Source organism: Prionailurus viverrinus, chromosome D2 (assembly GCF_022837055.1).
Source record: "Prionailurus viverrinus isolate Anna chromosome D2, UM_Priviv_1.0, whole genome shotgun sequence".
Lineage (NCBI taxonomy): Eukaryota > Metazoa > Chordata > Mammalia > Carnivora > Felidae > Prionailurus > Prionailurus viverrinus.
Genome location: NC_062571.1, coordinates 13,310,064 through 13,337,909, shown reverse-complemented (window position 1 = coordinate 13,337,909; position 27,846 = coordinate 13,310,064). Strand labels below are relative to the sequence as shown.

At 38.0% G+C, this 27,846-nt stretch overlaps 1 protein-coding gene and 1 non-coding gene across 9 annotated transcripts in view; one reads left to right on the top strand and one right to left on the bottom strand.

The window, feature by feature from the left end:
* The window catches only part of ARID4B (AT-rich interaction domain 4B), a 156,158-nt gene that overhangs the window by 86,536 nt on the left and 41,776 nt on the right, over window positions 1-27,846 (bottom strand). For all 8 annotated transcript variants that reach the window (XR_007145305.1, XM_047825042.1, XM_047825046.1 and 5 more), the window contains exon 3: window positions 2,970-3,080. Coding sequence is in view for 7 of the 8 variants with exons in the window: in XM_047825042.1 (XP_047680998.1) it covers window positions 2,970-3,080 (111 nt within the window). In the remaining variant the exon portion in view is untranslated. The remainder of the gene's footprint in view (window positions 1-2,969; window positions 3,081-27,846) is intronic.
* LOC125148514 (U6 spliceosomal RNA) lies at window positions 2,388-2,494 on the top strand. The gene has a single exon (XR_007145597.1). It is a non-coding gene; the product is annotated as a U6 spliceosomal RNA (small nuclear RNA).

The following is a 27,846-nucleotide window of genomic DNA, read 5'->3' as shown; positions in this document are numbered from 1 at the left end:
CAACAAACATTTACTGAGAGCTAAGCATCAGGCTCAAGCATCAAATGTATGACCTTATTAGGTAGGTATGATTGTTCCCACTTTGTTGATAAGAAAACTGAGGAGCATAAAGAATAAGTAACTGGTCCAAGATCACAGAACTGGTACATGGTGGCACTGAGATTCAAACTCAGGCAGTCTACCTCCAGAAGTTTACTCTACTCTCTATCAGTATAGCAATCAGAGAATGGGAAACCAGATGTAAGGAGATTAAGTTAAAAATACAGTTCAAGTTTAAATATTTAATTAGCTGGTGAAAACTCAGATAGCTTCCAATATTCAGTATAGAAAAAGTTGTTCTTCCTATACAAAGCAAGAATTCTTACAGGAATTGGAACATCAACATGGTCTTATCAGATATGTAGGATAACCAATTTACATAATTTGCTCACAAAGGAGCTATGAAGGGGCGCCTGGGTGGCGCAGTCGGTTAAGCGGCCGACTTCAGCCAGGTCACGATCTCGCGGTCCGGGAGTTCGAGCCCCGCGTCAGGCTCTGGGCTGATGGCTCGGAGCCTGGAGCCTGTTTCCGATTCTGTGTCTCCCTCTCTCTCTGCCCCTCCCCCGTTCATGCTCTATCTCTCTCTGTCCCAAAAATAAATAAACGTTGAAAAAAAAAAAAAATTAAAAAAAAAAAAAAAAAAAAGGAGCTATGAAAAGAGATGACCGGTACTCACAGCATCTCAGGCGTTTCTGTCTTACACAAAAGCATTACCACATTTCATTTAAATTATGTATTTAAGTATCTCTGTCATTCACTTAGACTTGAAGTCAATTTATGACAGGGATCAGATTTTAACACTAGAGTTTCAACACCTAACATAGGGCTTAGCACACAGATGCACAATAAATGAAAACTGATGAGGAAGAAGTTTATCAACAAACTGTTAAATGCGTGTTAACTTTGAATCATATACAAACTAAACCAGTATAGAAATTTACCACTGTATCTACTGAGAAAATAATTAACTTTGAATCATACACAGATTTTTAGAGCAGCCAAAAAAATTAACAATTTTAGATATTCGTTATTTACAAGACACACAAGACACAAGGTACTGGTATGATGTACTATCAACAGAGGCAGTAGAGACTAACAGTTTTCTTCCTTTTATTAATAGCAAGAAATGGCAGGAGTGATACATGCCATTTAGCTGCTTCATTCATTAAACTGCAGCATCCAGCTGAGAACTCTATGTCAGGGCTAAAATCTAGCCTGTGCCCTGCAGACCAAAGCATGGGTCCTAGAGTATAACTGCTCCTGTCCAAAAGAGACACCTTTTTCTAACTAATATAAAAGTCTTACCTGTAGGCCATGCTCTGCTAAGGAGACTATCCACCAGGATGGAGGACTTTTGTCTAATTCACACTAAGGTGTTACCTGTGCTGGTAGCAGCCCTGTCTAGAAGAGTGAGGAACCAGATAAAAGGCTTCCTCTTCATTTCTGAGATAGCAGTGGCAAAAAAAAAAAAAAAAATGAGTGCTCAGGTAACACCGGTGTGTGAAACCAGAACAGGAAATGCCACTATATGAACACTGTAAGAGTACCCACAAAAATCAAATCACAAAAGAGCTCACACGCACCATGCACGTGAAAACTGAAGGCAGTGGCGGGGCCAAGACTAGATTCCTATGGGTTTACAGTTAATTTAAAGGTCTTATCACAATGGATCTTAACTAGGGGTGTAAGTGACCCAGGAAGCTGTTTTCCACACATCCATGCATAAAAACCTAAGTATATATAAGCAAGGGAAAAACTCCGGAAGAGAATCTGACTCTCCACCAGACATACAACACCTCTATGGCCTGTTTAATAACTGGTGATAGTCAAACCAGTGTTTTACGGAGTATCTGCTAATCTGGACTACATAAATCCCTTGAGGACAAAGATCAGGTCACCCTCATAGCCTCACCCTCCTTCCCATCTAACAGGTTACCACTCAGTAAATAACTGACAAATGAATAAACATCTACCTTCAAATATTTTACCTGTGCTATATTTTTCAACACCGATAATTTACCAAAATGTAAACAATTACATTCTGCATTATCTGAGAAAAACACAAGTACTTAAGAAAGACAGAGGATAAGGAAATCAACTAGATCTACCTTATTTTACTGTTATCTAAAATCTCATCAATTATAAATCACATTTCAATTTGATGGTTAAAATGGGAAGGGGAGGTCTAAAATTAAGAATTAAACTGCATGACTTCTAAGGTCCTTTCCAGCTCTAAAAGGTTAACAACACAAACAGTACCAAGTCTATAGCGAAATAGCATTCAAAATACCGATTTGTAATAACCTAACTTCATTCCAATTAGAATACTTTAAAATGCCAAATAATGTGTGCTCGCTTCGGCAGCACATATACTAAAACTGGAACGATGCAGAGATTAGGATGGCCCCCCTGCTCAAGGATGACATGCGCAAATTCATGAAGCTTCCACATTTTTGACAAAATCTCAGAAATAGACATTGTTAAAGATCTGATGAGAGTTCATTATGATGCAACTGACAATGAAATTTGGTTATTTCTGTGACATATAACACTATAAGCAATCAGAATGTTAAGTGATGACCTTATACCAAAACATTAAAACTTTAGGAACTGCATATATATTTGGGCAGTTACAGCATTTACCTGTGCAATACAACCTAAGGTTTACCACTGGACGACAGTGCTTTTCCAAGTAACTTAGCATCCCAAAAAAAGGTCCTAATTGGTCAAAAAGAACTTTAAAAAAATAAAAAATAAAAATGAATAAAAATAAAATACCAAACAATGCTTTGTTTTCGGGTATGTGACAACCATTACATAGAAACTAAAGTCATCTTGCAGGGAAATAAAGTCTTAAGTACACTCACCAAATAAAAGTTTAAATATCAAATACTGATCTGTATAATTTATAAAATCTACATATACTGTACCTTGACTTTGACAAGTCTTTTTGCTGTCTTGATCTTGGCTTCACAAAAGGCTCCTCTGTATTTAGCACTCACATCAGTGCCCACTGTCAAATAGGGAGGCTCATCAAGGGCCTAAAAAATGCAAACAAATATAATTAGATTTAAACTCTAATTCTCTGGTACAATTAGACTTCCGAATGGCAAATCTAATCTTGTTACAGCTACAAGAGTTGTAATAATTGAATGCAATAATGTGTTAGTAAGAACCGTTTGTAAAATACTTTAACTTAAAAATAAGTAAAATCTATGTATCAAAAACCCATTTAGGGGCGCCTGGGTGGCTCAGTTAGTTGAGCGTCCAACTTCGGCTCAGGTAATGATTTAGCGGTTCGTGAGTTCGAGGCCCACGTCGGGCTCTGTACTGACAGCTCAGAGCCTGGAGCCTGCTTCAGATTCTGTGTCTCCTTCTCTCTCTGCCCCTCCCCCACTTGTACTCTGTCTCTATCAAAAATAAATAAATGTAATTTAAAAAAATTTTAAAAACCCATTTAAATGTATGTCATATGGGGTGCCTGGGTGGCTCAGTAGGTTAAGCGTCCAACTTCAGCTCAGGTCATGATCTCACAGTTCATGAGTTTGAGCCCCATGTCGGGCTCTGTGCCGACAGCTCAGAGCCTCAAGTCTGCTTCAGATTCTGTGTCTCCCTCTCTTTCTGCCCCTCCCCGACTCACGCTCTGTCTCTCCCTGTCTCTCAAAAATGAATAAACATTAAAGATATTTTTTAATCAACATATTTATCATATAAAATAAAAATGCATTTTTTGCTCTATATAAAATGCATATAGTCCATGATATGAATCAGCTTAATCACAAGTTTATCATTCCATCCACCCTTCCATCTACTCATTCATTCAAATATTCACATACTATATGACCACCTAAAGAGAAGGCAGATCCTTAAAAGTTTAAAGCCTAAGAAAATTTCTTTTAATATTTAGACTGTATCTTAGCAGCTACCCAAATTCAGAATAGCTTTGTCATAACCCTATCTAGACAATTCTAAGGCAGAATAACAAAACACAAAGGGAGTGGGAGGAATTACATGTATTCAAACTACTGGAGAAAAAACTATATGAAGATTTCTAATCTGGGAATTCTTAAATACTCTGGCATGGGTTCACTGTTTATTTACCCATCTATATTAAAATTTTTAATTTCTTCACTTAGGATTTAGTTTTATTCTGTGTGTGTGATTTAGTTTTTAATAGTCCTAATCTAGCTGCTCTGACTTTTTACAATCAGGTACATTTCTGTGTAAAATCTAGAAATCTAAGAAGTTTTGCTTATATTAATCAATTTCACAATCAAAGAAAGATTATGTGAGTAACTTTTCCCAAAGTGTTTTACAAGAAGTACGAATATCCTGAGATACTCCACCAACAAGAGAAGGAGGAGAGAATTTGGGAAAATCAGTTTAATGAATAAATCCCTACTCTGCCTCATCATTTCCTTATCTGTTTGTCCAAGGAAACCTTTTTTTTTTTTCTATTAACATCTATTAACATTCTGCAGAAATTCCATAGAACATAACATAGAAAATGCTATTAATACAGCAGTGAATGATGAAAATATAAATTTCACTTGGGTCTTAAACTCATTCCAATAGTTGTGGCTAATACACATGAGAGTGATAAAAAAAAAAAAAATATATATATATTTATTCCAGGGGCGCCTGGGTGGCTCAGTCGGTTAAGCGCCTGACTTCAGCTCATGTCATGATCTTGCCATTCCTGATTTGAGCCCCATGTGCTAACAGCTCAGAGCCTGGAGCCTGCTTCAGATACTGTGTCTCCCTCCTCTCTCTGTCCCTCCCTGACTCACATTCTGTTTTTCTCTCTCAAAAATAAATAAACATAAAAAAAATTTTTTTAAGATATTTATTGTAATGCTATACCAAAAGTGATGTAATCAAATAACTGTAGTAACTTTTCCTAAAAGGTGAGAAGTATCATAAACCAAGACAAAAGTGCTACAACTAAAAAATATCAGGGTGACCTCCTCAATGGCCATTTGTTTCACATTCTATTTATTTCACAAAAATATTTTTTAAAAGAACACAAAGCAATATCAAGTATATGGGGTTTTTTATGTCTATGTATTTTTAAGACAAAAAGAGCACGAGTGGGGAAGGTGCAGAGACAGGGGGACAGAGGATCAAAAGCAGGCTCTCTACTGACAGCAGAAAGCCTGATGTGGGGGCTTGAGCCCAGGAACCACAAGATCATGACCTGAGACAAAGTCAGGCGCCCAACCAATCGAGCCACCCAGGAGCCCCTAAGTATGTTGTTTTTAAAATCTACATGAGGGGCACCTGGCTGGCTCAGTTGGTAAAGCATGCAACTCTTGGTCCTGGGGTAGTGAGTTCAAATCCCATGTTGGGCATAGAGATTACTTTTAAAAAAAAAAAAAAAAGGTAAAAAAAAAAAAAAAAACCAAAAACAAAAGAAAGGTAAAATGGGGCCCCTGGGTGGCTCAGTCAGTTACACTTCTGACTCCTGGTTTCAGCTCAGGTCATGCATGATCTCACGATTGGTGAGTTCCAGCCCTGCCTCGGGCTGTGCACGGACAGTGTGGAGCCTGCTTGCGATTCTTTCCCCCTGCCCCTTCCCTGCTCACTCTGTCTCTCACAAAATAAATAAATAAATAAAAACTGTTTAAAAAAGGCAAAAAGATAAAAAAAGAAAAAAGAAAAAAAACCACCTAGGAAAATGCCCATATTTCAATTCATTTATGTTATGAGTATATACTCTTACAGAAAGATGATAATTCCTGAAATTCTACATTTTAAATTTGTTATCATTGCCTACAACTTGATAATCCTGTACTGCTCTTGAACCTAAAGTTAATAAATGCATTTTTCTAGTTTATCTGTCTTAGCCCTCTGAAAATACCATTTTCCATTGTCAAAACCTTGGTTAAATTCCAGACAAGCTAGTGGCTTTTTTAGATATCAAGTATATGAAACAGACTCACAGCACTTCACCCAGAAATTTTAAGTAAGTTTCAGAAAGACATCAATTCACTTTGTGGTTCAACTGATATTGTATGTAATTGCTAAAAAAGGAAATGGTGAGCCTGTCTTCACTACCACAGGCTCATTACTCTCTACAACTTATAAACCTCTCTCATTAACACATCCTGCCTTATTAGTTAGGACATTTATTTTCACAGACAAACAGAATGGTTAAAAATAAATGAAAACTTATGAAGAACGAGAAATTGGGAAATGTAGAAAAAAAACAAATCAACTCAAAGTTGCACATTTGTGCCTACTCAGAAACAAATATTTAATATGTGATAAGCTTTTTAGATATTTTTATTATAGAGATTGTGAACAAAAAGGGGAATAGAAGAGTAATATATTTAGACTACTAGTATACAAACCATTTACATTTTCTTTTCGTTAATATTCATATCAAACCCTAGCAACACTCCCAATGATAGCAAGCTATAAAGATGTTTACTGAGATTTATTCAACTTAAATTTGAGATTCCCCCCCCAAAACCAAGACCATCTCACATTCTTTTCTTTTCTTTTTTTTTTTAATTTACATCCAAATTAGTTAGCATAGAGTGCAACAGTGATTTCAGGAGTAGATCCCTTAATGCTCCTTACCCATTTAGCCCATCCCCCCTCCCACAACCCCTCCAGGAACCCTTAGTTTTTTCTCCATATGTATGAGTCTCTTCTGTTTTGTCCCCCTCCCTGTGTTTATATTATTTTCGTTTCCCTTCCCTTATGTTCATCTGTTTTGTCTCTTAAAGTCCTCATAGGAGTGAAGTCATATGATTTTTGTCTTTCTCTGACTAATTTCACTTAGCATAATACCCTCCAGCTCCATCCACGTAGTTGCAAATGGCAAGATTTCATTCTTTTTGATTGCCAAGTAATACTCCATTGTATATATACATACACACCACATCTTTATCCATTCATCCATCGATGGACATTGGGGCTCTTTCCATACTTTGGCTATTGTTGATAGTGCTGCTAGAAACATGGGGGTGCATGTGCCCCTTAGAAACAGCACACCTGTATCCCATGGATGAATGCCTAGTAGTGCAATTGCTGGGTCATAGGGTCGTTCTATTTTTAGTTTTTTGAGGAACCTCCATACTGTTTTCCAGAGTGGCTACACCAGTTTGCATTCCCACATCTCACATTCTTACCAACAGAAAAATCCATGCAGACAGAAAACAGTAATAATTACCTCAAATATTGTGGGGAGCAAATTATTATTTTGAAGGCTAATAGTTCCCCTTCCTTCAAGCTAGAATACATGAAAATGAATTAGCAAAACATACAAAGAAAATGTGTATTAGAAAAATACTTGAGGGGTGCATAGGTGGCTCAGTCAGTTAAGCATCTGACTTCAGCTCAGGTCATTATCTCCCCGCTTATGGGTTCGAGGCCATGTCGGGCTCTATGCTGACAGCTCAGAGCCTGGAGCCTGCTTTGGATTCTGTGTCTCCCTCTCTCTCTGCCCCTCCTCTGCTCATTGTCTTTCTCTCTCTCTCAAAAACATTAAAAAAGAGAGAAGAGAGGAAAAATACTTGAAAAGGGAAACCAAAGTATAATAAACAACTGCTAAATTGAAATACATTGTTAGAACAGTGTTAATTGTGTTAAAGGCTGCAGATGAAAAGCAAAGATCTATGTTCTGAGCTTACCTCTGCCTCTATTACTTTGTTTTGCATCATCTTAGGTAAGTTACTTTTCTGTTCTTAAATTCTCATCATCAGATGAATACAAGAATTTGAATTTTGAATACCTTTGTCTAACAAGTCTATCTCAAAGCATTGGGGTTACAGAGATAATCAGAATGGGATACTTTTAAGACACATAATCATCTAGAACTGAAACTATGCTAACCCAAATATGAATGAGAATTTCTCATGAGAAAAACAAATGAAATCCATAATCTACCTACATGTTCAGCTTTGTGTGCATATAAAGCAGACTAATAGCACAGGCTTTCAAAGCAGAAAGATATGGTCCTAACCCCAGGTCAATTCCGTACACTAACGATGAATTTTTGTAGACTACCATATCTCTCTAAGCTTCAGGTTCTACATCAGGAAAACACGGTCAATATTAGAAAGCACTCAATTATGATGCCTCAAGTATTTAGCTATTAACAATTACTATTACTATTATGAAACACTCAAGGTGGACAAACAAGTCATTAAACCAATGTAAGTTCAGATTTGGCACTCCTCCTTTTTTTCTTTTTAAAATGCAAGAAGAAAACCTCATTTTTAATGATTGCTCATCATAAGTCCGTGCAAATGGAAAAGTTACACCATTTTCCTCACCTTTCCAACTAAGGTCAATACTCTCAGAATATATTATTTTTCAGTATGAAATCTAATGAGAAAATACCACAGGATATCTGGCAATATGTATATGTCTTTAAAATATTACTCTATTTCTAGAAATACAAAAATAATCAAAGATATTTATATGTTGTACATATAGAAAAAACATACATAATAAAGACAGGAATAGCTGTTAAAAGGAATTAAAGAGAACAGAGGGGCGCCTGGGTGGCTCAGTCGGTTAAGAGTCCACCTTTGGCTCAGGTCATGATCTCACCGCTCGTGAGTTCAAGCTCTGCGCTGGGCTCTGTGCTAACAGCTCAGAGCCTGGAGCCTGCTTCAGATTGTCTCTTTCTCTCTGCCCTCCCCCACCCCCCGCCCTGCTAGTGTTCTCTCTCTCACTCAAAAATAAGTATACATTAAAAAAAATTTTTTTTAAAAAGGGAATGGAATGGAGGAGTATGCATATGAAAATCTGCCATTCAAAATAAGCGTTCCTACTTTTTAAAATTGTTACAATTCGCATGTATTCTTTGCTTTTTAATTTTTTTCTTTTGAGAGAGAGAAAGTGAGTACATAAGCAGGGAAGGGGCAGAGGGAGAGAGAATCCCCAGCAGGCTCCGCACTGACACAGGTGGGGTTCAATCCCACAACCCTGGGATCATGACCTGAGCTGAAATCAAGAGTCGGTGGCTCAACTGACTGAGCCACCCAGGCGCCCCCATTCTTTGCTTTTTAAAATGTATACTAACAAAAGGAGGGGTGCCTGGGTGGCTCAGTCGGTTGAGCCACTGACTCTTGATTTTGGCTCAGGTCATGAATTAACAGTTCATGGGATCGAGCCCCACCTCTGACTCTGTGCTGGCAGTGTGGATCCTGCTTGGGATTCTCTCTCTCCCTCTCTCTCTGTTCCTCCCCTGCTTGCTTGCACTTGCTCTCTCCCAAAATAAATAAACGTTAAAAAATAAGTAAAACATATATTAAGGTACATTTCAAACATACACAAAAGAATATGGGACTATAATAAATCCCCCATATGCTCATACTCTGGCTCCCACAATTATCAATGCAATTTTGTCTCATCTATACTCCTACCTATTCCTTCCAAACAATGATTATTTTGAAAGAAACCCCAGATATTACATCATTTCATCAGAACAACAGTCAGTTGTGATTATGGGTTACTTTTATCTTTTCTATTAATACTTTTCTGTACCCTCTAATGTACTTAGAATGACTATATTAATGAGACTCAGTACAATATAGTAATTAAGAGCATAGGTGTTTGGTTTTTTTTAAGTAGGTTCCACGCCCAGCATGGAGCCCAACGAGGATCTTGAACTCATAACCATGAGATCAAGACCTAAGCTGAGATTAAGAGTTGGATGCTCAACCAAATGAGCCATCCAAGTGCCCCAAGAGCATAGACTCTTGAGTTAGATGCTTACGTTCAAACCTATCACTTAGGGAGGTGACCTTGGGCTAGAACCTCTGTACCTCAGGATATGAGTGACTATCTCACAGGGAGAAGAACTGAAATGCTACATGTAAAGTGCTTAGAACAGACTGTTAGTATTAATAATTTGGGGGAAAACCGGGCTTTAAAAAAAAGTTTTTTTAAGTCCTATACAAAAGAGATCCCACACAAATAGAACAGATGACAGTTTAACTGTGTCATATGGATGAGGGAGGGGAGAAAGAATTTAAATATCATCCCCCTGAGGCGCTTGGGTAGCTGTTGGGTAAGCAGCCAACTCTTGATTTCATCTCAGGTCATGATCTCCCGGTCCTGAGATCGAGCCCTGAGTAGGATTCTGCACTGGGAGTGGTGCCTGCTTAAGATTTCCTCTGCCCCCTTCCACACGAGCACGGTCTCTCTTTCTCAAAAATAAATAAATAAATTTAAATATTATCCCCCTTATTCAATTCAGAAATAAAGTAATCCTCTTGCCTGCAGTAGCAACAAGAGGTTAAAGTGTCTGTGGGGATGTTCCACTAAGAAGTACATCTCACCCCTTCGGTATGGTGGAAAGACAACCGAGACTATATGCCTACTCCAGGGCTACCGTACTTTAGTCCAGAAATATACAAAGAATTATGTCAGGAGGTTAACTAAGATTCCATGCACCAACACTGCCGCTGTTAGGTATACATGTTGTAAAACCAGAAAAAAAACTCTTACCTTTTTTTTTTTTTTTGCTCTGCTTCTCTGATTTTGGTCAATAATATGGACCTTCTCAGAGGCTAAACTAAAATGTTATTATGTGGCACCTCCATGCCCAAAAGGAAATTAAACTACTAAATTACCATCCCTTTGTTTAGCAAACAGAACAGTTCTCTTGTTGTCAAGGCAACAGCTACCTCACAGTTATTCAGCCTTGCTTAAACAATTATTTTTCTAGTCAATCTACCAAATGTCCTAACTGGCACCTAAAAACCATTGAATTCCAAGGGAACACTAAAAAGCGTAAGCGATTTTTAAATTAGCTATTGGTGGCTAATAATCCTTTAAGAAGCCAAAACACCAGTGAAACATACAAGTGCCCAAAGGAATCAACAGTAATTTCTAATGTGCCTTGGGCTGCAGTACACCAAATATTTGAAGTAAGCTTTAGAAAGACAATAGTTGAATCAATTCTCCAAACGGCTAATAATATTCAGTTATTCAAGATCTATTTTTAAAAAAGCAAAACATGCCTGACGACATTTTATTGAGGTAGTTTCTTTAGAAGGGTTAAGTATTCGAACCGGTTTGGCAGTGCTGATGCAGCCAGGAGAAGCAGAACAAGAGTATTAAATTTGATGCTAAAACCCTCAGTAAATAAATGTACTTAAACACACAGTGTAACAAGAAATCTAGGAAAACGACCTTTTGTATATGATAATCTCAAAGAGGCATTAGAACAATAGTGGAGATAATTCCAGCAGATGAATGAATGAAAAATATTTACCTATATACCAAAGGGTATGTCATTTAAAAATTAAAATGCACAATTTTTTTAAGACATACAAGCAAAAAAGTACACTGAAGAAATAAAGAGAACTGTATAATCTAAAATCTTCTCTGGGACCATTTCTTCTTTTCCTTTTCATGTGGTACTAAGGACATGTGCTGGTGACGGGTAAGGGGTGGGGAGGCAGAGAGAGAGGGGACAGATGCTGAGTATTCGCGGTAATGAGGAGGCAGCTGAGGAAGCCCCATGGAAGCACAGGCTGACCCAGTGGCTAAGGACATGGGGGGAGCCGAGCAGAGACTGAGGAAATGAGCAGCAGAATTAAATTTGTTACACTCACCAAATAAGTAAGCTGAGTGATGAAATGAGGATATACTGAGGATAGTGGGGCCATGTTTCTCACTGCTAAAGAAATTTTAAGGGAAGGAAGGAGTAAGGAGCTATAAAGAAGTCTAAGGTAGGGGCACCTGGGTGGCTCAGTAGGTTGAGCATCTGACTCTTCGTTTCAGCTCATGTCATGATCCCACATCGGGCTGAGCATGGAGCCTGCATAAGATTCTCTCTTTCTCTCCCCCCCCCCCCCCCCCCCCGCTCACTCTCTCTGTCTAAAATAACATAAACTAAATACGTCTAAGGCACTGACCTGGAATTAGAAACCTGAACTCATGGTTGCATGATATACACACATAGGAAAACGAAGAAGTAGTTACAGATGTATATGTATATACATATATGTATATGCATACATGTGTAGTTACGGATGTATATGCATATATATTTGTATATATGTATTTGTGTGTGTGTGCATATATATGTCCATATATTTTCCTAACTGTCCACCAAGAAGGCACAAGGGCACCTGACAGCCCAGTAACAAAAAACACGAAAATGGCCTGTCTCTTGACTTCCAAATCCCATCCTACATTAAAAGAAACCAGGGAGGGTGCCTGGGTGGCTCAGTAGGTTAAGTGTCCAACTCTTGATTTCAGTTCAGGTCCTGATCTAATGGTTCGTGAGTTCAAGCTCCACTTCGAGCTCTGTGCTGACAGTGAGGAGCTTCCTTGGGATTCTCTCTCTTCCTCTCTCTCTCTGCCCCTCCCCAACTTGTTCCTTCTCTCTGTCTCTCTGTGTGTCTCTCTCTCTCAAAATAAATAAACTTAAAAAAAGAAAAAAAGAAACCACCAGGGATCTTTGGAGAAATGGCTCACTTCAAAGTTGGGTAGAGAAAGTACAAGAAGAATCTGAAACATCTTGTGCCAGAAAGTAAGGAAGTGTTCAATGAATGATGGGAGACATTTCAGAGGGACATAGGAGCCAGCTGAAGGAGATTCTGCTGGCCAAATGAGGGAAACTGAGCATCAAAATAAATATTGGTTATCCCTGTTAGGCATATATGTGTATGTCAAAACTGACTGACCTAAGATGTGCATATTCCACTATAAGTAAATCATACTGCAGTTGAAAAACTTAATAACAAATTACAACCCACTCATTAAGACTAGCATCGATGAGTCCACACTGACAAGTGAATGAATGATGAATAAATAAGTAAACTCAGAAAAGAGAAAAAGCTCTTCCTTACATAGTAAAATGTTAATAAATGTAGTAGGAATGGTGGAAATAAAGAATCATCTTTTTGCAGCCATCATAAAGATGACGACGGATTCATAGTGTTGTCTACAGGAGCTAAGCTGATGAGTGGAGGTCTGATGAAAGGCATATTGATATAATTTTGGACTATTACTCAATTATCAGTGGTGGAATGACAAAATACACTGAAAACAAAAGTGCAACTTTCTGTGGGGCATTCTCATTTGACAATGTGAAAAATTAGACCCAGGTTGAAGAAGTTATCCTATGGAATTCCTATTCCTGTATTCCTTAAAACGTTAAAGAATATGAAATGTAGGGAAAACCAGGAAACAGTTGTAGATTGAGGTGGTCTGAAGAGATACGACAGTCAAAGGCAACATGAATTTCTGGATAAAGCCTGGTCCAGAAAGGAAAGAGATATTCTTAGGAGAGTTGGTAAAATTTAAAAGGGATCTGTGGATAGGATGGCAGTATTATACCAATGCTGACTTCCTGATCTCGAGGGCTGAATGCAGGATGGGTACAAGAGTGGCCTTTTTGTTGGGAATTACACACTGGAGCATTTAGGGGTGCTAGGGGTGACAGGACGTCGCATCTGCAGCTTGCTCTCAAAAAGTTTGAAGATAATGATAACAGGTACATACATATGTATACATATACACAGATTATAAGAATTATTTGTACTATAAATTCAAAATTCTTTTAAAATAAATTATTTTTAAGGTAATATATATATTCATCGGGCATTTGTATATTTCTTCTATGAATTGCTCAGTTGTGTTCTTTATCCATCTGAGTTTTTTTTTTGTTTTTTTTTTTTACTGGATTGTAAAAGTTCTTGGATATTAAAAAAAAATAATCAATCTCTGGGGTGCCTGGGTGGCTGAGTTGGTTGAGCATCCAACTTCAGCTCAGGTCATGATCTCACAGTTCGTGGGTTCGAACCCTGTGTTGGGCTCTGCGCTGACAGCTCTAGGTCTGGAGCCTGCTTCAAATCCTGTGTCTCCCTCTCTCTTTCCCTCTCCCCCGCTTGCACTCTGTCTGTCTCTCAAAAATAAATAAACATTAAAAAAAATTTTTTTAGATAATAATAATAATCAACCTTTACCCCCAAACACAAAAATCTTCTCTGGATACCACCTATATTTCCTAATATCTTCTTAAAAATTAAGTTACTTTAGAGGATGGAACCACAAATTACTTGTAAGTAAATTTTAGACCCACATATACTAACCAGAGAGATATGTGAATATTCACAAATATTGACAGAAAGGTATCTGCATATTCCTGGAAATTTTAAAAGCTCAAAATAGACATTCTGACTAGACTATTCATCATCAACAAAGAGGTAAGACAGGAAAGTAGGAAGGACATTTATTAAGTGCCTACTGTATATTTAAGGCATTATTCTAGGAGTCAAAAAAGCACAGGCACTTTCCTCAAATAATACAAAGGTAGACTATTTTGCCATCAGAAGAGGTTTAATCTTAATTTGTTATCTTGCTAGTGAGATCAAAATATTCAAACATAAGTGAACGTGCTTTAGAATAATGTCACTTTCAGAACATACCATGCTTATTTATAATATTTAAACTTTAGTGATCTGGAAACTAGAAGAGCCAAGTGATGCAGCCAGTTCAAAAATCAGAATTACAAAAAGAAACCGTAACTGGCATGGTTACAGTTTATGTCTATCTGGACATGTTACTAATATCTACTCTGGCATGAATTAAAAGGCAGTAAGTAGAATATTTTGAAACGTCACCAGATAAGTCACTAGGAGGCATCTACAGAATATTTTCTAAGAGTTTGCTTGATTACCAAAAATAATAAAAATCCTTGAAAGTCCTCATTAACCACGTTTTTGTAGATGACCTGAAAACAACAATATTACATTTTTGTTTTATTACTAATAAAAATAATAGTAGTAGAAAACTAAGGGGAAAAATCAGATTAGCAGGAGTGTGTCTTCTCAGAGATGACTATCAGAATACCATTCCAGATATTTTCCCCTAGCAAAATAACCAGAGAGACAGATGACAGATAGTTTGATCAACTACTCTTACTTCACTCTAATTTTTTTTTTAAGTTTACTTATTTTGAGAGAGAGAGACAGAGTGAGGGAGGGGCAGAGAGAGAGGGAGAGAGAGAATCCCAAGCAGACTCTGCACTGTCAGTGCAGAGCCTGACACGGGGATCAATCTCCTGAACTGTAAGATCATGACTGGAGCCAAAATCAAGGGTCTGATGCTTAACCAACTGAGCCACCCAGGCACCCCATTGTGTGTTTTTATTTTTCACTTAATAAAGCTTGAATGTTCTTCCATGTCTTAAACGTGATTCTGCTGATAATCACTACATAGTCTTACCTGTGCTAAACCAACCTTTATGTAACATTTCTTCGTGACTGCAGAAAGAGGGAAACAGAAGTAGGGAAGGAATGGAAAGAGATGGATGAAATAAAGGACGATAAGGAGATAAATGGTAGAGACCGGAAGCAGAGAGCACAAGGAGGAAGCAAATCCTGTGGAGTTGGGGTTTGGGACTCAGTTCACTAGCTCTCCTGATGAAAGCCATCCCCACTTTGTTGTCTGATTTCATAGTGGTTGTACCGCTCAATGTACGGATTAAGACGTTGGCAAATTTCAAAATTCTAGGGCTTTTGAGCCAGAGAGATTGCTATTCACTTACTAAGTAACTTTCTGTCTTTGACTATGTCACCTCCACCATTTTAATCTTTGGTTTCCTCTCTGTAGATTGTGGAGATTTCTCTTGTAGGGTGCTTGCAAGTTTTAAATTAAGTAGTATATTTAGAGTCTCTGGGAGACTGACAAGTCCTGGATAAGTACTCAGCAAACATTAAACCATATGCAACTGCTGTTTTATAGATCAAAAAAGGTCAAATACTGGCAATTTTTTATGGTTCAATCTAACACTGATTTTCTCCTTTTCTTTTAAATTTTTTTTTTATATATATTTATTTATTTTTGAGAGTGAGAAAGAGCGTGAGCAGGGGAGGGGCAGAGAAAGAGGGAGACAAAGAATCCGAAGCAGGCTCCAGGCTCTGAGCTGTCAGCACAGAGCCCGACACAGGGTAGAACTCACGAACCACGAGATCATGACCTGAACCAAAGTTGGATGCTTAACCGACTGAGCCACCCAGGTGCCCTACTCTCCTTTTCTTTTAAACAGGTGGGAAACCAGAGACCAACACCTCAGACATCTTAACGGTGCAGTCCTATTCTACAATCTGCTCAGACCCTGCTCCTACCCCACTGCCCATGAACAAGGCCCAGCTTTGCGCTACTAACTTTTCTGGGTCCCTCAAGCTCCACCTAAGTAGATTTCTTTCAGATAACTGGGCCTCTCACTGAGCTCTAGGTCCTGGGCAACCTGCATTTGACCTTTATACCACTAACAGGGGTATAACTATTTTTTTCTCACTTGATGGCTGTCTGGTCCACCAACCAAGTTTTATCTTGATTTACATTCTCAAGAACATAACCTTGAAAAAAGCCATCAAAAGGAAACTAATTCTGATCGCTTGAAAACCTACCCGTTACCTGTCCAGTGACCAAAAAAATTGACTCACAGAATATGTAATACACATTCTAAGCCCTGGAATTCATTCTAATTTCTGAGCACTTAATTGTATTAACTCCTTTAGTAACCAATGCTGCGATACTTATTATTATACTATATACTAGCTTTGCTTGTCCCAAACAGATAGAAACATTCTATAAAGGTGAACATTTCACACTACTTTTTTTCTTAATTTTTATTTTAAGTAGGCTTCACACCCAAGCCCAATGGGGCTTAAACTCACGACCCCAAGATCAAGAGTTTCATGCTCTACCAACTGAGCCAGCCAGGCACCCCCATGTCACACTGTATTTTAATGATGTGTATCTGTCGTCTCTCTTAGATTGCACAACGTAAGGCAGAAAATAGCCTCTTACTCATCTCTAGATGCCATGGTCCTAAACTGCACCTACATACAGGAGGAATTCAGGAAACATTTACTGAACCAAAGAGGTTAGACATTAGTTAAGGCCAGCTAAATGAGATTTCCCTTAAGGTAAAAATCATTTATATTTCAAAAACACCTTATACTGAGAAGCACCTTATATCGAAAGGTCAAAAGCATGAGCTCTGGAATCAGCAGTACCTGGTCCAAACTCCAGGTCTGTGACTTGCTAGGTAGGTGACCTTTGACGCTGATTATTTGACTTCTCTCAGCCTAGAACTTCGTATTTGACAAGTGGAGACATAGAAAATTAGAAAATTTTGTCATATGTCAAGTAGAGACATAGAAAATTACGTTGCGTGCTGATAAATCTAAAAGTTTATAACATCAGATAACCAAAATTTTATGATAAAAAAGGCCATACAGTTTCATAAAGACTAAGCTGGTAACATGACAAGCATCAACTATTAGATTATTTCTGCTAACAAAGAGATGTTCTGGCATCTTACTTTGTCAACAAGTTGATTAGACTGGTAGCCAGACACCTGATCTAAACTGGGCAGACCAGGTTTTCTCTCATAGGAATTTAAAGCTGAAATGCTAATCCGTTTGTTGGTACAGCAAAATAATATAGCCTGTAGCCATTTCCCAGCATGTGTAGAGAGAGAAGCAGAGAAAACTGGTCAAACTGCAAAGAGGGTAAGAAATAAAGGAGAAGAACAAAACAGATGTACAGAGAAAAAAGGGACACATAAGAGACTACGTGTCCTCTGAGTGACTAAGAATATAGCTAGTTCCTGCTAGCTCTCCAGCCCCAAAGTTAAATCCCTCCTAAAATCTCACTGAACTTTCTGTTCTTGGGTACTACGTATCCTTAAAATAAATCCCCTTTTCTGATTTTGAGAATCTGAGATGGTTTCTATTACCTATAATCAAAACAATCTTAATTAAAACCCATCAGAAACTTACCAAAGTTAGAAATAATGTAAAATGTAACTAAAATTCTATAAACATTTATTGAGCATCCATAATTAATGTCCTGGGTTACTTAGGACTTAGGTCACATCTATACAAATATTAAACCAATTCCAGTTTAAAATTTTAAGCTAAATTGTCACAATATAGTCCTATGACATGGAGAAAACTAATTGGACACATTCAATGTTGTATATTCCAGCTAGTATGATTGGATTGGAAGGGGAGCATTGCCAAAACCCTCAAACTAAAATCGCAGGAAACTCAAAAGTAATCTGATTCACAATTTTAAAAGTTTACACTGAAAATAAGATTTCAACCTTCTACAAAAATAAATGCCTCGTCTATTAATCTAACTGTTCTTTTCTCACTAAAAGAAATACTTCTTGAAAAACTTACCTGAATTCTGTTAACCATAGCACATATATTATAATACAAAGTTAGATACTTTGGAACTGGCTCTAGAAAAACATTAATTTTGAAGAATGAAATCACTTACAATACATGGTCCTCGCCTCCTATGGAGTCTCAATTTTTAGTAATACTATCACTAAAATACCGGAAAGAACTTTCTGATACATCTCATCCACGGCTATCAGTCTACAATAGAAGATAAACGGTGATAATAAAGACAATAATTTGAGACTTTTTAACGCCTTATTTTCTTGTGTGAATATTTTAGGTTTTTTTTTTCTTTTTGTCGTTTTGTTTTGGGGTTTGGGTTTTGTTTTTTCCCCTGATCACCATCTTGGCATCTTTCAAGTTTTTAATGGTGGCACCAAATGGTTTTTACTTGGCCATTCCCACCATACTACATCACACTCAAGGGGGATTATGTTAGTTGCCGAGGATGTCTCTTCACTGAGGACCAAGAGAAATAATTTCAGGATAGGTGTAGAGAAACATACTTAGGTCAAAACTATCTCCTGGCTCTGCACATGCACCTAGTCGTGTTGCTTGGTCACACCGGTTGTCCTCTGAATCACCAGAAATTACTCTTACATGAGAGGCAGTATCAAATAGTTTCATTGTATCAAATAGTTACATTTTAAGAACTGAGTATTTACTGTTACCAACTACACAGTTATTAAAGTAAATGAGCACAAGACAGTATTAGTGAAAGCAGGAAAAAAGGGCCACATTATATACAGGGATCTATAACAGGCCTTCCAGGGTACTTGATCTTGCCTTCTTTCAATAGGCTCTGAGAACTAAATAGACAATCCTTAAGGCATTCTAATAGGATGGCTCACATCAGACTGTTCATCACCAGACCTGGACTTTTAAAAATTTATACCAACCAAAATGGGTGAGTAGGTTGCTTATCAACCTAAGATCCCATGTAGATCAGAACATTCTCATAATTTCATCATCAAATCTATATTGCCATCTATTGTGATGACCACGCCCATATTGCCACCCATTAAACTCTGCCTCCTTGGGATTCTCTGACCCAACTGAGGTCATGAAAATTTTTCAGTGAGCTCCCCTTTCATGAGCATGCCCAGCTGGGAAGAAAAGCCAATAAAGCCCTGAAATACTATCATTTCCCTTGCTAACAGATTTTCCCTAGAAAATGCTGAAGAGATAATCTACTGGGCTGATTACCCAGGTGGGATGAGAAACTGCAGGTAGCATGAGGGCAATTCAGTGAACACACAAAAAATACAGAATCTTTGACTTATTTATGTTAAAAACATATCAGAATGTTGGCTTTTTAAATACATATTTATGCTGATCTACAAGTCAGGGATCCCGTGAACACATACGTCCTGAGTAACAAGTGGCAGCTGCAGAACACACGAGGATTGAAAGTGGTGCCTTCAACTGCCCGTTCACTTTCAGCATCTTCATTGTGTTCGGTTTGCCTGTAGGATGTCTATCTGGCAGATAACATCATCTGGTTTCTATGAGTTATGAAGTTCTCTGAAGAACTCTGAAGAAAAGAAGTTCTCTGAAGTGCACTGCCAGGACCAACTCTATCCGCATCACCTGGGAACTTGCTAGAAATGCAAATTCTCAGGCTCCACTCTGGACATACAGAATTGGAAGCTCTGGGGAAGGGAATCAGCAAACAGTGTAAAACAAGCCTCCCAGGGAACTCTGACACATCCACAGTTTGAAAACCTTGAGGTTATTTCTCTAGGTCCTCACCATAATTTGTAAAACTTGTAACAGATATACTCAACAACTCATTTCTATTTGATTTCCTGACCCATGTAATATGAGATATTATGATGGGAATAGCCAAAGCAAAAGCCTTTGGGAATCACGGCTACCATCAAAGACTTGGAAAATGTCAGGGTGGTGATAACGAAAATAATATTTAACATATACACAGAATAAAAGCAATAAAAGCAAACTCATTTAAAATAGCATGTAAATGGGGCTTAAGATTCTAGCAAAGAAATCAGAACCTGAGATAAAACCATTAATGTAAAAAGTAAAAACTAAGGAAAATGAAAACTAATACTTCTCTGCACAAGAGTTAATACAACAGGCGTAACTGCTATTGTTGGTCTGCTCGCAAGCCTGGCCCTTAGATGGCATCGGGGAACTTATGGGCATCAGCAGGGTTCCCACAATTAACTGAGAAGTGGCTCACTGTACCTAAACTGTGTGTACAAACAATATAGTTTATGCTAAACACCTGTTTTCATTCTCAGAACTGGGCATCTGGGTATGTGCCAAGCATGGGTGCCTATGGTTCTGGCCACCATAAAAATCCTGGATGCTCACTCTCTAAGAAGGTTTCTTGTTGACAACATTTCAGATATATTGTCACAATTCATTGCTAGGAGAATTAAGTGCTTCCTGTGTGACTCTAACTGGAAGAAGATTCTGGAAGCTTGCATCTGATTTCCTCCAGACTTCACCCCAAGCATCTTTTCCTTCTGCTCATTATGTATCCTTTTCTTGTAACAAATTACAGCCTAAGTATGACTATCCACTAAGTACTGTGAGTTCTCTCCATGAATTACCAAACCTGAACTCTCAACACATGCTCTTCCTTCTACTATGAGCTCTTTGACAGTCATATAACAGTTAAAAGCACTCACTGACAATACCACAGAATCGGACATGTTTATGTTATTACTTGATGCATTAATAAAACATTTTAATATTGTTATTTTCATTTTGTTTAAAATTTATTTACTTTTAGAGAAAGACAGAGCATGCAAGTGGGGGAGGGGCAGAGAGAGAGGGAGGAAGAGAGAGAGAGAGAGAGAGAGAGAGAGAGAGAGAATCCTAAGCAGGCTCTGTGCTGACAGCATGAACCCACAAGCCATGAGACCATGATCTGAAGTGAAATCAAGAATTGGAGACTTGGGGTGCCTGGGTGGCTCAGTCTGTTAAGCATCTGACTTCAGCTCAGGTCATGATCTCACTGTCCTGGTTTCGAGCCCCACATCGGGCTCTGTGCTGACAGCTCAGAACCTGGGGCCTATTTCAGGTGGTGTCTCCCTCCCTCTCTGCCCCTCCCCCCTCGCACATATGCTTTCTCTCAAAAATAATAAAAACGTTAAAAAAATTTAAAAAAAAAAGAGTTGGACGCTCAACCAAGTCACCCAGGTGCCCCTCCATTTTCTTACCTTAAAAAAAATTTTTTAAGCGTTTATTTATTTAGAGAGAGAACGAGAGAGCAAGTAGGGGAGGGGCTGAGAGAGAGGGAGAGAGAGAAACCCAAGCAGGCTCCACGATTTCAGCACAGAACATGACATGGGGCTCAATCCCATGAACCACGAGATCATGACTTGAGCCAAAATCAAGAATCAGACACTTAACCGACTGGGTCACCCAGACATTTTCTTACTTTTTTAAACATACCCAATAAGCCTAATTTGAATCACATGCTCAGTCCTCAGCCAGTCAAGAACAGGGCACCTACACTGACAGTCCACCAAGGGCATGCTGTTACCAAATGAAGGGAAAACACAGGCTGGGCAGGCCCAAATAAGGGAGGACCACTAAAATCAGGCTATTTGGCAAATAGGATTTGGCAAAATGGGAGGGGCGCCTGGGTGGCTCAGTCGGTTAAGCGTCTGACTTTGGCTCAGGTCATGATCTCGCAGTTTGTGAGTTCGAGCCCCGCGTCAGGCTCTGTGCTGACAGCTCAGAGCCTGGAGCCTGCTTCAGATTCTGTGTTTCATCTCATTCTCTCTCTGCCCCTCCCCCACTTGTGCTCTGTCTCTCAAAAATAAATAAATGTTAAAAAAAAAAAAAGAGATATTGAGAAAGCATCTAAAAAAGACAACAGTCATGATCTCCCATAGTTCAAACTCAGTTACAAACAGTTCTGAGTCACTTCCAATAGTTTACATTTTAAGATGTTAAAAAAAAAAAAAAAAAAAAAGTGGTTTCAGGGGCACCTGGGTGGCTCAGTTGGTTGAGCGTCCAACTTCAGCCCAGGTCATGATCTTGTGGTCCGTGAGTTCATGACATGCATCCAGCTCCACACTGACAGTGCAGAACCTGCTTGGGATTCTCTCTCTCTCTGCCCCTACCCCACTTGCTCTTTCTCTGACTCTCTCTCTCTCTCTCAAAATAAATTTTAAAAAATTAAACAAAATAAAACAAAGTGGTTTCAAATGTGAGCTCAAAATAAAGTCACAGACTGGACAGACTGCACAGTAATGACTTGCCATCAGACTGCTTCTTAACAGGGCAATTTTATATAGCATGCCCCAAGGTGAGAGGGAGTTAGTAATTTATTTAATTTACTTATTTTATTAATTTAATTCAGTTAACAGTGGTGAGCAATTCTAAGGCAGTCGGGTAATATTTAATAAAAATCTATCATTTCTACCATTGAAAAGACCAAGGAGAGATGCTAGAAACATTAGAGATATGTAATGAAAGAAACAAATATATTACTAATCATATTAGATACCAACATTATTAATAATGAAATCGTTTTCTGTCACAAAATGGTCCTTAAACATTCCTATTTGGGGTAAAATACAGGCCTAGGGACATATACCATGATTTAGGAGAAGGGAGACCTAGTATGAAATAAAGACAAACATTTAAATACTAGAATTTAGTGGTTTATCTGAAGGGAATTACTAAAATCATCAAGAACACAATCACTATGTAAACATGATGATGCCTAACAATGGTCTCCAGTGGGTCCTAGTTAACCCAACATTTACTTGGTCTGCGCTTAAAACATTGTGATACCGTGTGAAAACAGTTTATGACAGACTTGGCTTACTTATATCCTCAAGAGCCTCAGTTTTCACTTGGTCCACGAAACCCAAGATGTTACTTTTAGCCCTCACTGCTGCCTCTAACTCACACAAGGTAATATTCTGCTCCAGATTACGTCATAGGATACAATCAGCTAAAGGCGACCCTCTGTTTGGTACACTTTGGGATAACAGTATATAAATGCAGTTCATGCAAAAATTAGTTTCATGGGTGTGTCAGATTTTGGAAGCACAGTAGGTAAGCCAAGGCACTGTGGACAATGAGTGCAAACTACTATATTCATAGGAATAATTAACCCGGAAGCTATAAATAAACATGTTTCTGTAGGTCTCTGACAACCCTGCAATTAAAGACAGAATCTTCAGAGATTTTATATATGTATATAATAAATACATTTTTTCATAAAGGCTTTTCATAAAGGTAACCTAATTAAAATGCAAGAAAAGAACAAGAATACTTTGATGCACGCTAATCAGATTTAACCAGAAATGGAAATATTTACTGCCTTAGATATTATTTAACATTATAATAAAACAATAAAACTGATACAACATCTTGCAAAGCACATTCATTTCTATAAAAACAAATTCTGTAGGTAAATAGGGAAAGTATGATTACTCACTGGCACAATAAAGCAAACAGAGGCAGAACTTTAAGTGATTCTACGGACACAACTAATTGGAGGTAGGAAAAGGGCATACACCCAAATATCTCTTTAGTGTTACTGCATGCTGCCTAGTAGGTAACAACAACCGATCATCCTTTAAAACTATCTATAACATATACCAATTAAACTGATCTACACATTCAGGAGCCAATGTTAACAAACATTAAAAAGAAGAAAAGGTATTATTAATAATTCTGTTAAAACACACACACACATATACAGACACATAAAGACTTGGAAGGATATATTAAAATGTTAACAGTGGTGGGGCGCCTGGGTGGCTCAGTCAGTTAAGCGGCCAACTTCGGCTCAGGTCATTACGTCATGGTTGGTGAGTTCGAGCTCTGCATCAGGCTCTGTGCTGAGAGGCCTGCTTCAGATTCTGTGTCTCCTTCTCTCGGCCTCTCCCCTACTAGCTTGCTTGCTCTCTCTCTCAAAAATAAACATTAAAAAAAACTTTTAATGTTAACATTAGTAATCTCTGCAATGTCTAAATTGTGGCTGATTTTCATCCTGTCTGCTCTTCTAGATTTTCCATATTTTCTATGAATTTTTAATAATTTTTATAATAATCAGAAACTATTTAAATCAAATCTGTATTTTCATTATAAAGGTATTAATATTAAACACTAGTATTTTAGTATTTACTTAAAAGCGCTATGAGATTTCTTACCAATACTAATTTTCTTTTTTTTTTTTTAAAGTGTATTTATTTTGAGACAGAGAGAGAGAGAGAGAGTGAGAGAACGGGGGAGGGGCAGAGAGAGAGGGAGAGACAAAATCCCAAGAAGGCTCCACACCCTCAGCACAGAGCCCTACACGGGGCTGAACCAGTCAGATCATCAGCCGAGCCAAACTCAGCAGTCAGACACTTGGGGCGTCTGGGTGGCTCAGTCAGTTAAGCATCGGACTTTGACTCCAGTCACGATTTCAACGGTTTGTGGGTTCAGGCCCCGCATTGGGCTCTGTGCTGACAGCTGGGAGCCTGGAGCCTACCACAGATTCTGTGTGTGTGTCTGTGTGTGTGTGTGTGTGTGTGTGTGTGTGTGTGTGTGCGTGTAAAATAAATAAACATTAAAAAAGTAAAAAAGAGTCAGACATTCAACCTACTGAGCCTCCCAAGTGCCTCTGTACTTTTTTTAGAAGAAGTTAACTTAGACTCCTCTATAAAGGAAATGAAATTTATCCTGTATTTCCAGTGAATCTCCATTAATTCTCCAAGGTCTACCACCACCTGTTCTCCAAGTTTACTGTAAAATTATCATAAGATGAAACGTGATAAATTGATCAGATAGAGAAGTCTAATTACATTTACTTCACTTCACAAGCTTTCATTTGTTTGTACTTATTTATGACAACTGTGTCTTTAAAAATATAACGTAGGGCACCTGGGTGGCTCAGCTGGCTAAGCGTCTGACTTTGGCTCAGGTCATGATCTCGCAGTTCGTGAGTTCGAGCCCCGTGTCAGGCTCTGTGCCGACAGCTCAGAGTCTGAAGCCTGCTTTGATTCTGTGACTCCATCTCTCTCTGCCCCTCCCCTACTCACTCTCTGTCTCTCAAAATATATATAAATGCTAAAAAATTTTTTTAAAGAAATAAATAATAAAAATATAATGTGACCATGACCTATTAGTTCAACTAAAAATTAAGTGAGTGAATTCTAGATGATATGTTTTCACCACAACTTAGTTTTTATTTTAGCTTTGCAAAAATGTCAGTATTTTCTGCATAATTGGCCCTTTTTTCATTTCCATGGTTATCAAAAAGAAGTAATTATGCTTCTTCCACACAGATTAAAATACTGTATTCGGTTAACCAGAGAACACAACATATCATCCTCCTACTATTATACTCTTCCACCTCATATTTAAGTGGGCACTAAAGTTTATCAATAATACAGTCACTATCATCAAGAAAAAGGTTAAGTTTAAAACAATCTTTTAAACATAAAATACCAAGACATTTGATAAAACTTCCATTAACAAATTTTAAGTCTTGATATTAGAAAAAGGTAAAAATTGTAGTTAGTATCTAGAAGTGACTCACTTTTCCCAAAAGTTCCAGGAAACCTAAGTTGTAATACTGCATCATTAAGTAAAATAACTAGTCAAATATTATCAAAAAATACACATCATCTATTAACGAATCAGCTGTATAGTGACTAAATGACTATTATCATTTATAGATCCTAATTTCATATACACACTTTGTGGCTAAAAATATTTTGAGTTCTATTTTAACACAGAAGAGTCTAAACTTAAAATTTTGTCGTATTTTAAAAAGCCTGTGTTTGGCAAAAAAACAGATGCTCAGATCAACGGAACAGCATAGAGAACCCAGAAATGGACCCACAAACATAAGGCCAACTAATCTTTGACAAAGCAGGAAAGAATATCCAATGGAATAAAGACAGTCTCTTCAGCAAGTGGTACTGGGAAAACTGGACAGCGACATGCAGAAGAATGAACCTGGACGACTTTCTTACACCACACACAAAAATAAACTCAAAATGGATGAAAGACCTCAATGTGAGACAGGAAGCCATCAAATCCTAGAAGAGAAAGCAGGCAAAAACCTCTTTGATCTTGGCTGCAGCAACTTCTTACTCAACACGTCTCCGGAGGCAAGGGAAACAAAAGCAAAAATGAACTACTGGGGACCTCATCAAAATAAAAAGTTTCTGCACAGAGAAGGAAACAATCAGCAAAACTAAAGGCAACCAACGGAATGGGAGACGATATTTGCAAATGACATATCAGTTAAAGGGTTAGTATCCAAAAATCTATAAAGAACTTACCAACTCAATACCCAAAAAACAAATAATCCAGGGAAGAAATGGGCAGAAGACATGAATAGACACGTCTCCAAAAATGACATCCAGATGGCCAACTGACACATGAGAAAAATGCTTAACATCACTCATCATCAGGGAAATAAAATCAAAACCACAATGAGATACCACCTCACACCTGTCAGAATGGCTAACATTAACAGCTCAGGCAACCAATGGATGTTGGCGAGGATGTGGAAAGAGAAGATCTCTTTTGCACTGTTGGTGGGAATGCAAACCGGTGTAGCCACTCTGGAAAACAGTATGGAGGTTCCTCAAAAAATTAAAAATAGAACTCCCCTACGACCCAGCAATTGCACTACTAGATTTACCCAAGGGATACAGGTGTGCTGTTTCAAAGGGACACATGCACCCTAATGTTTATAGCAGCACTATCAACAGTAACCCAAGTATGGAAAGAGCCCAAATGTCCATCGATGGATCAATGGATAAAGAAGATGTGGTGTGTGTGTATATATATATATATATATATATATATATATATATATATATATATATACATACAATGGAAGTATATATATACATACAATGGAAGTATTACTCGGCAATCAAAAGAATGAAATCTTGCCATTTGCAACTACGTGGATGGAACTAGAGGGTATTATGCTAAGCGAAATTAGAGAAAGACAAATATCATATGACTTCACTCATGAGAACTTTAAGACAAAGAACAAATGAACACAAGGGAAGGGAAGCAAAAATAATATAAAAACAGGGAGGGGGACAAAACATAAGAGATTCTTAAACAGGGAGAACACAGGGTTACTGGAGGGGTTGTGGGAGGGGGGATGGGCTAAATGGGTAAGGAGCATTAAGGAATCTACTCCTGAAATCACTGTTGCACTCTATGCTAACTAATTTGGATGTAAATTTTAAAAATAAAATAAAATTTAAAAAAGCTTGTGTTAACATTAATGGCTGACATTTGTGCTTACTTATATGCAAGGTCTTGTGGTAAGGAAGCATTCTATGTTCATTAACTCATGTAGTCTACCCGTGAGGTAGGTAATATTCTTATGCATATGGCATGAAATCCTAAAGTAACATCTATGACACCAAAATGTTCCCATGGTCTCAATGAGGATAGTGTAAAAGAAGGTACAATAGAAGAATACACAAGACTGATAAAAGGAATGATATCCTTAATGACAATCTGACCTTTTGTCTAATTCACAAACTTAAATATTTTCAGCCTAATCCCATGAATATAGCAAACTAATAATTTCTTCAGCAGGCACTAGCCATGAATTTTGGCGCACTATTTCTGCGTTGCTGGAATCCTGACTTGCTGACTTTTTTTA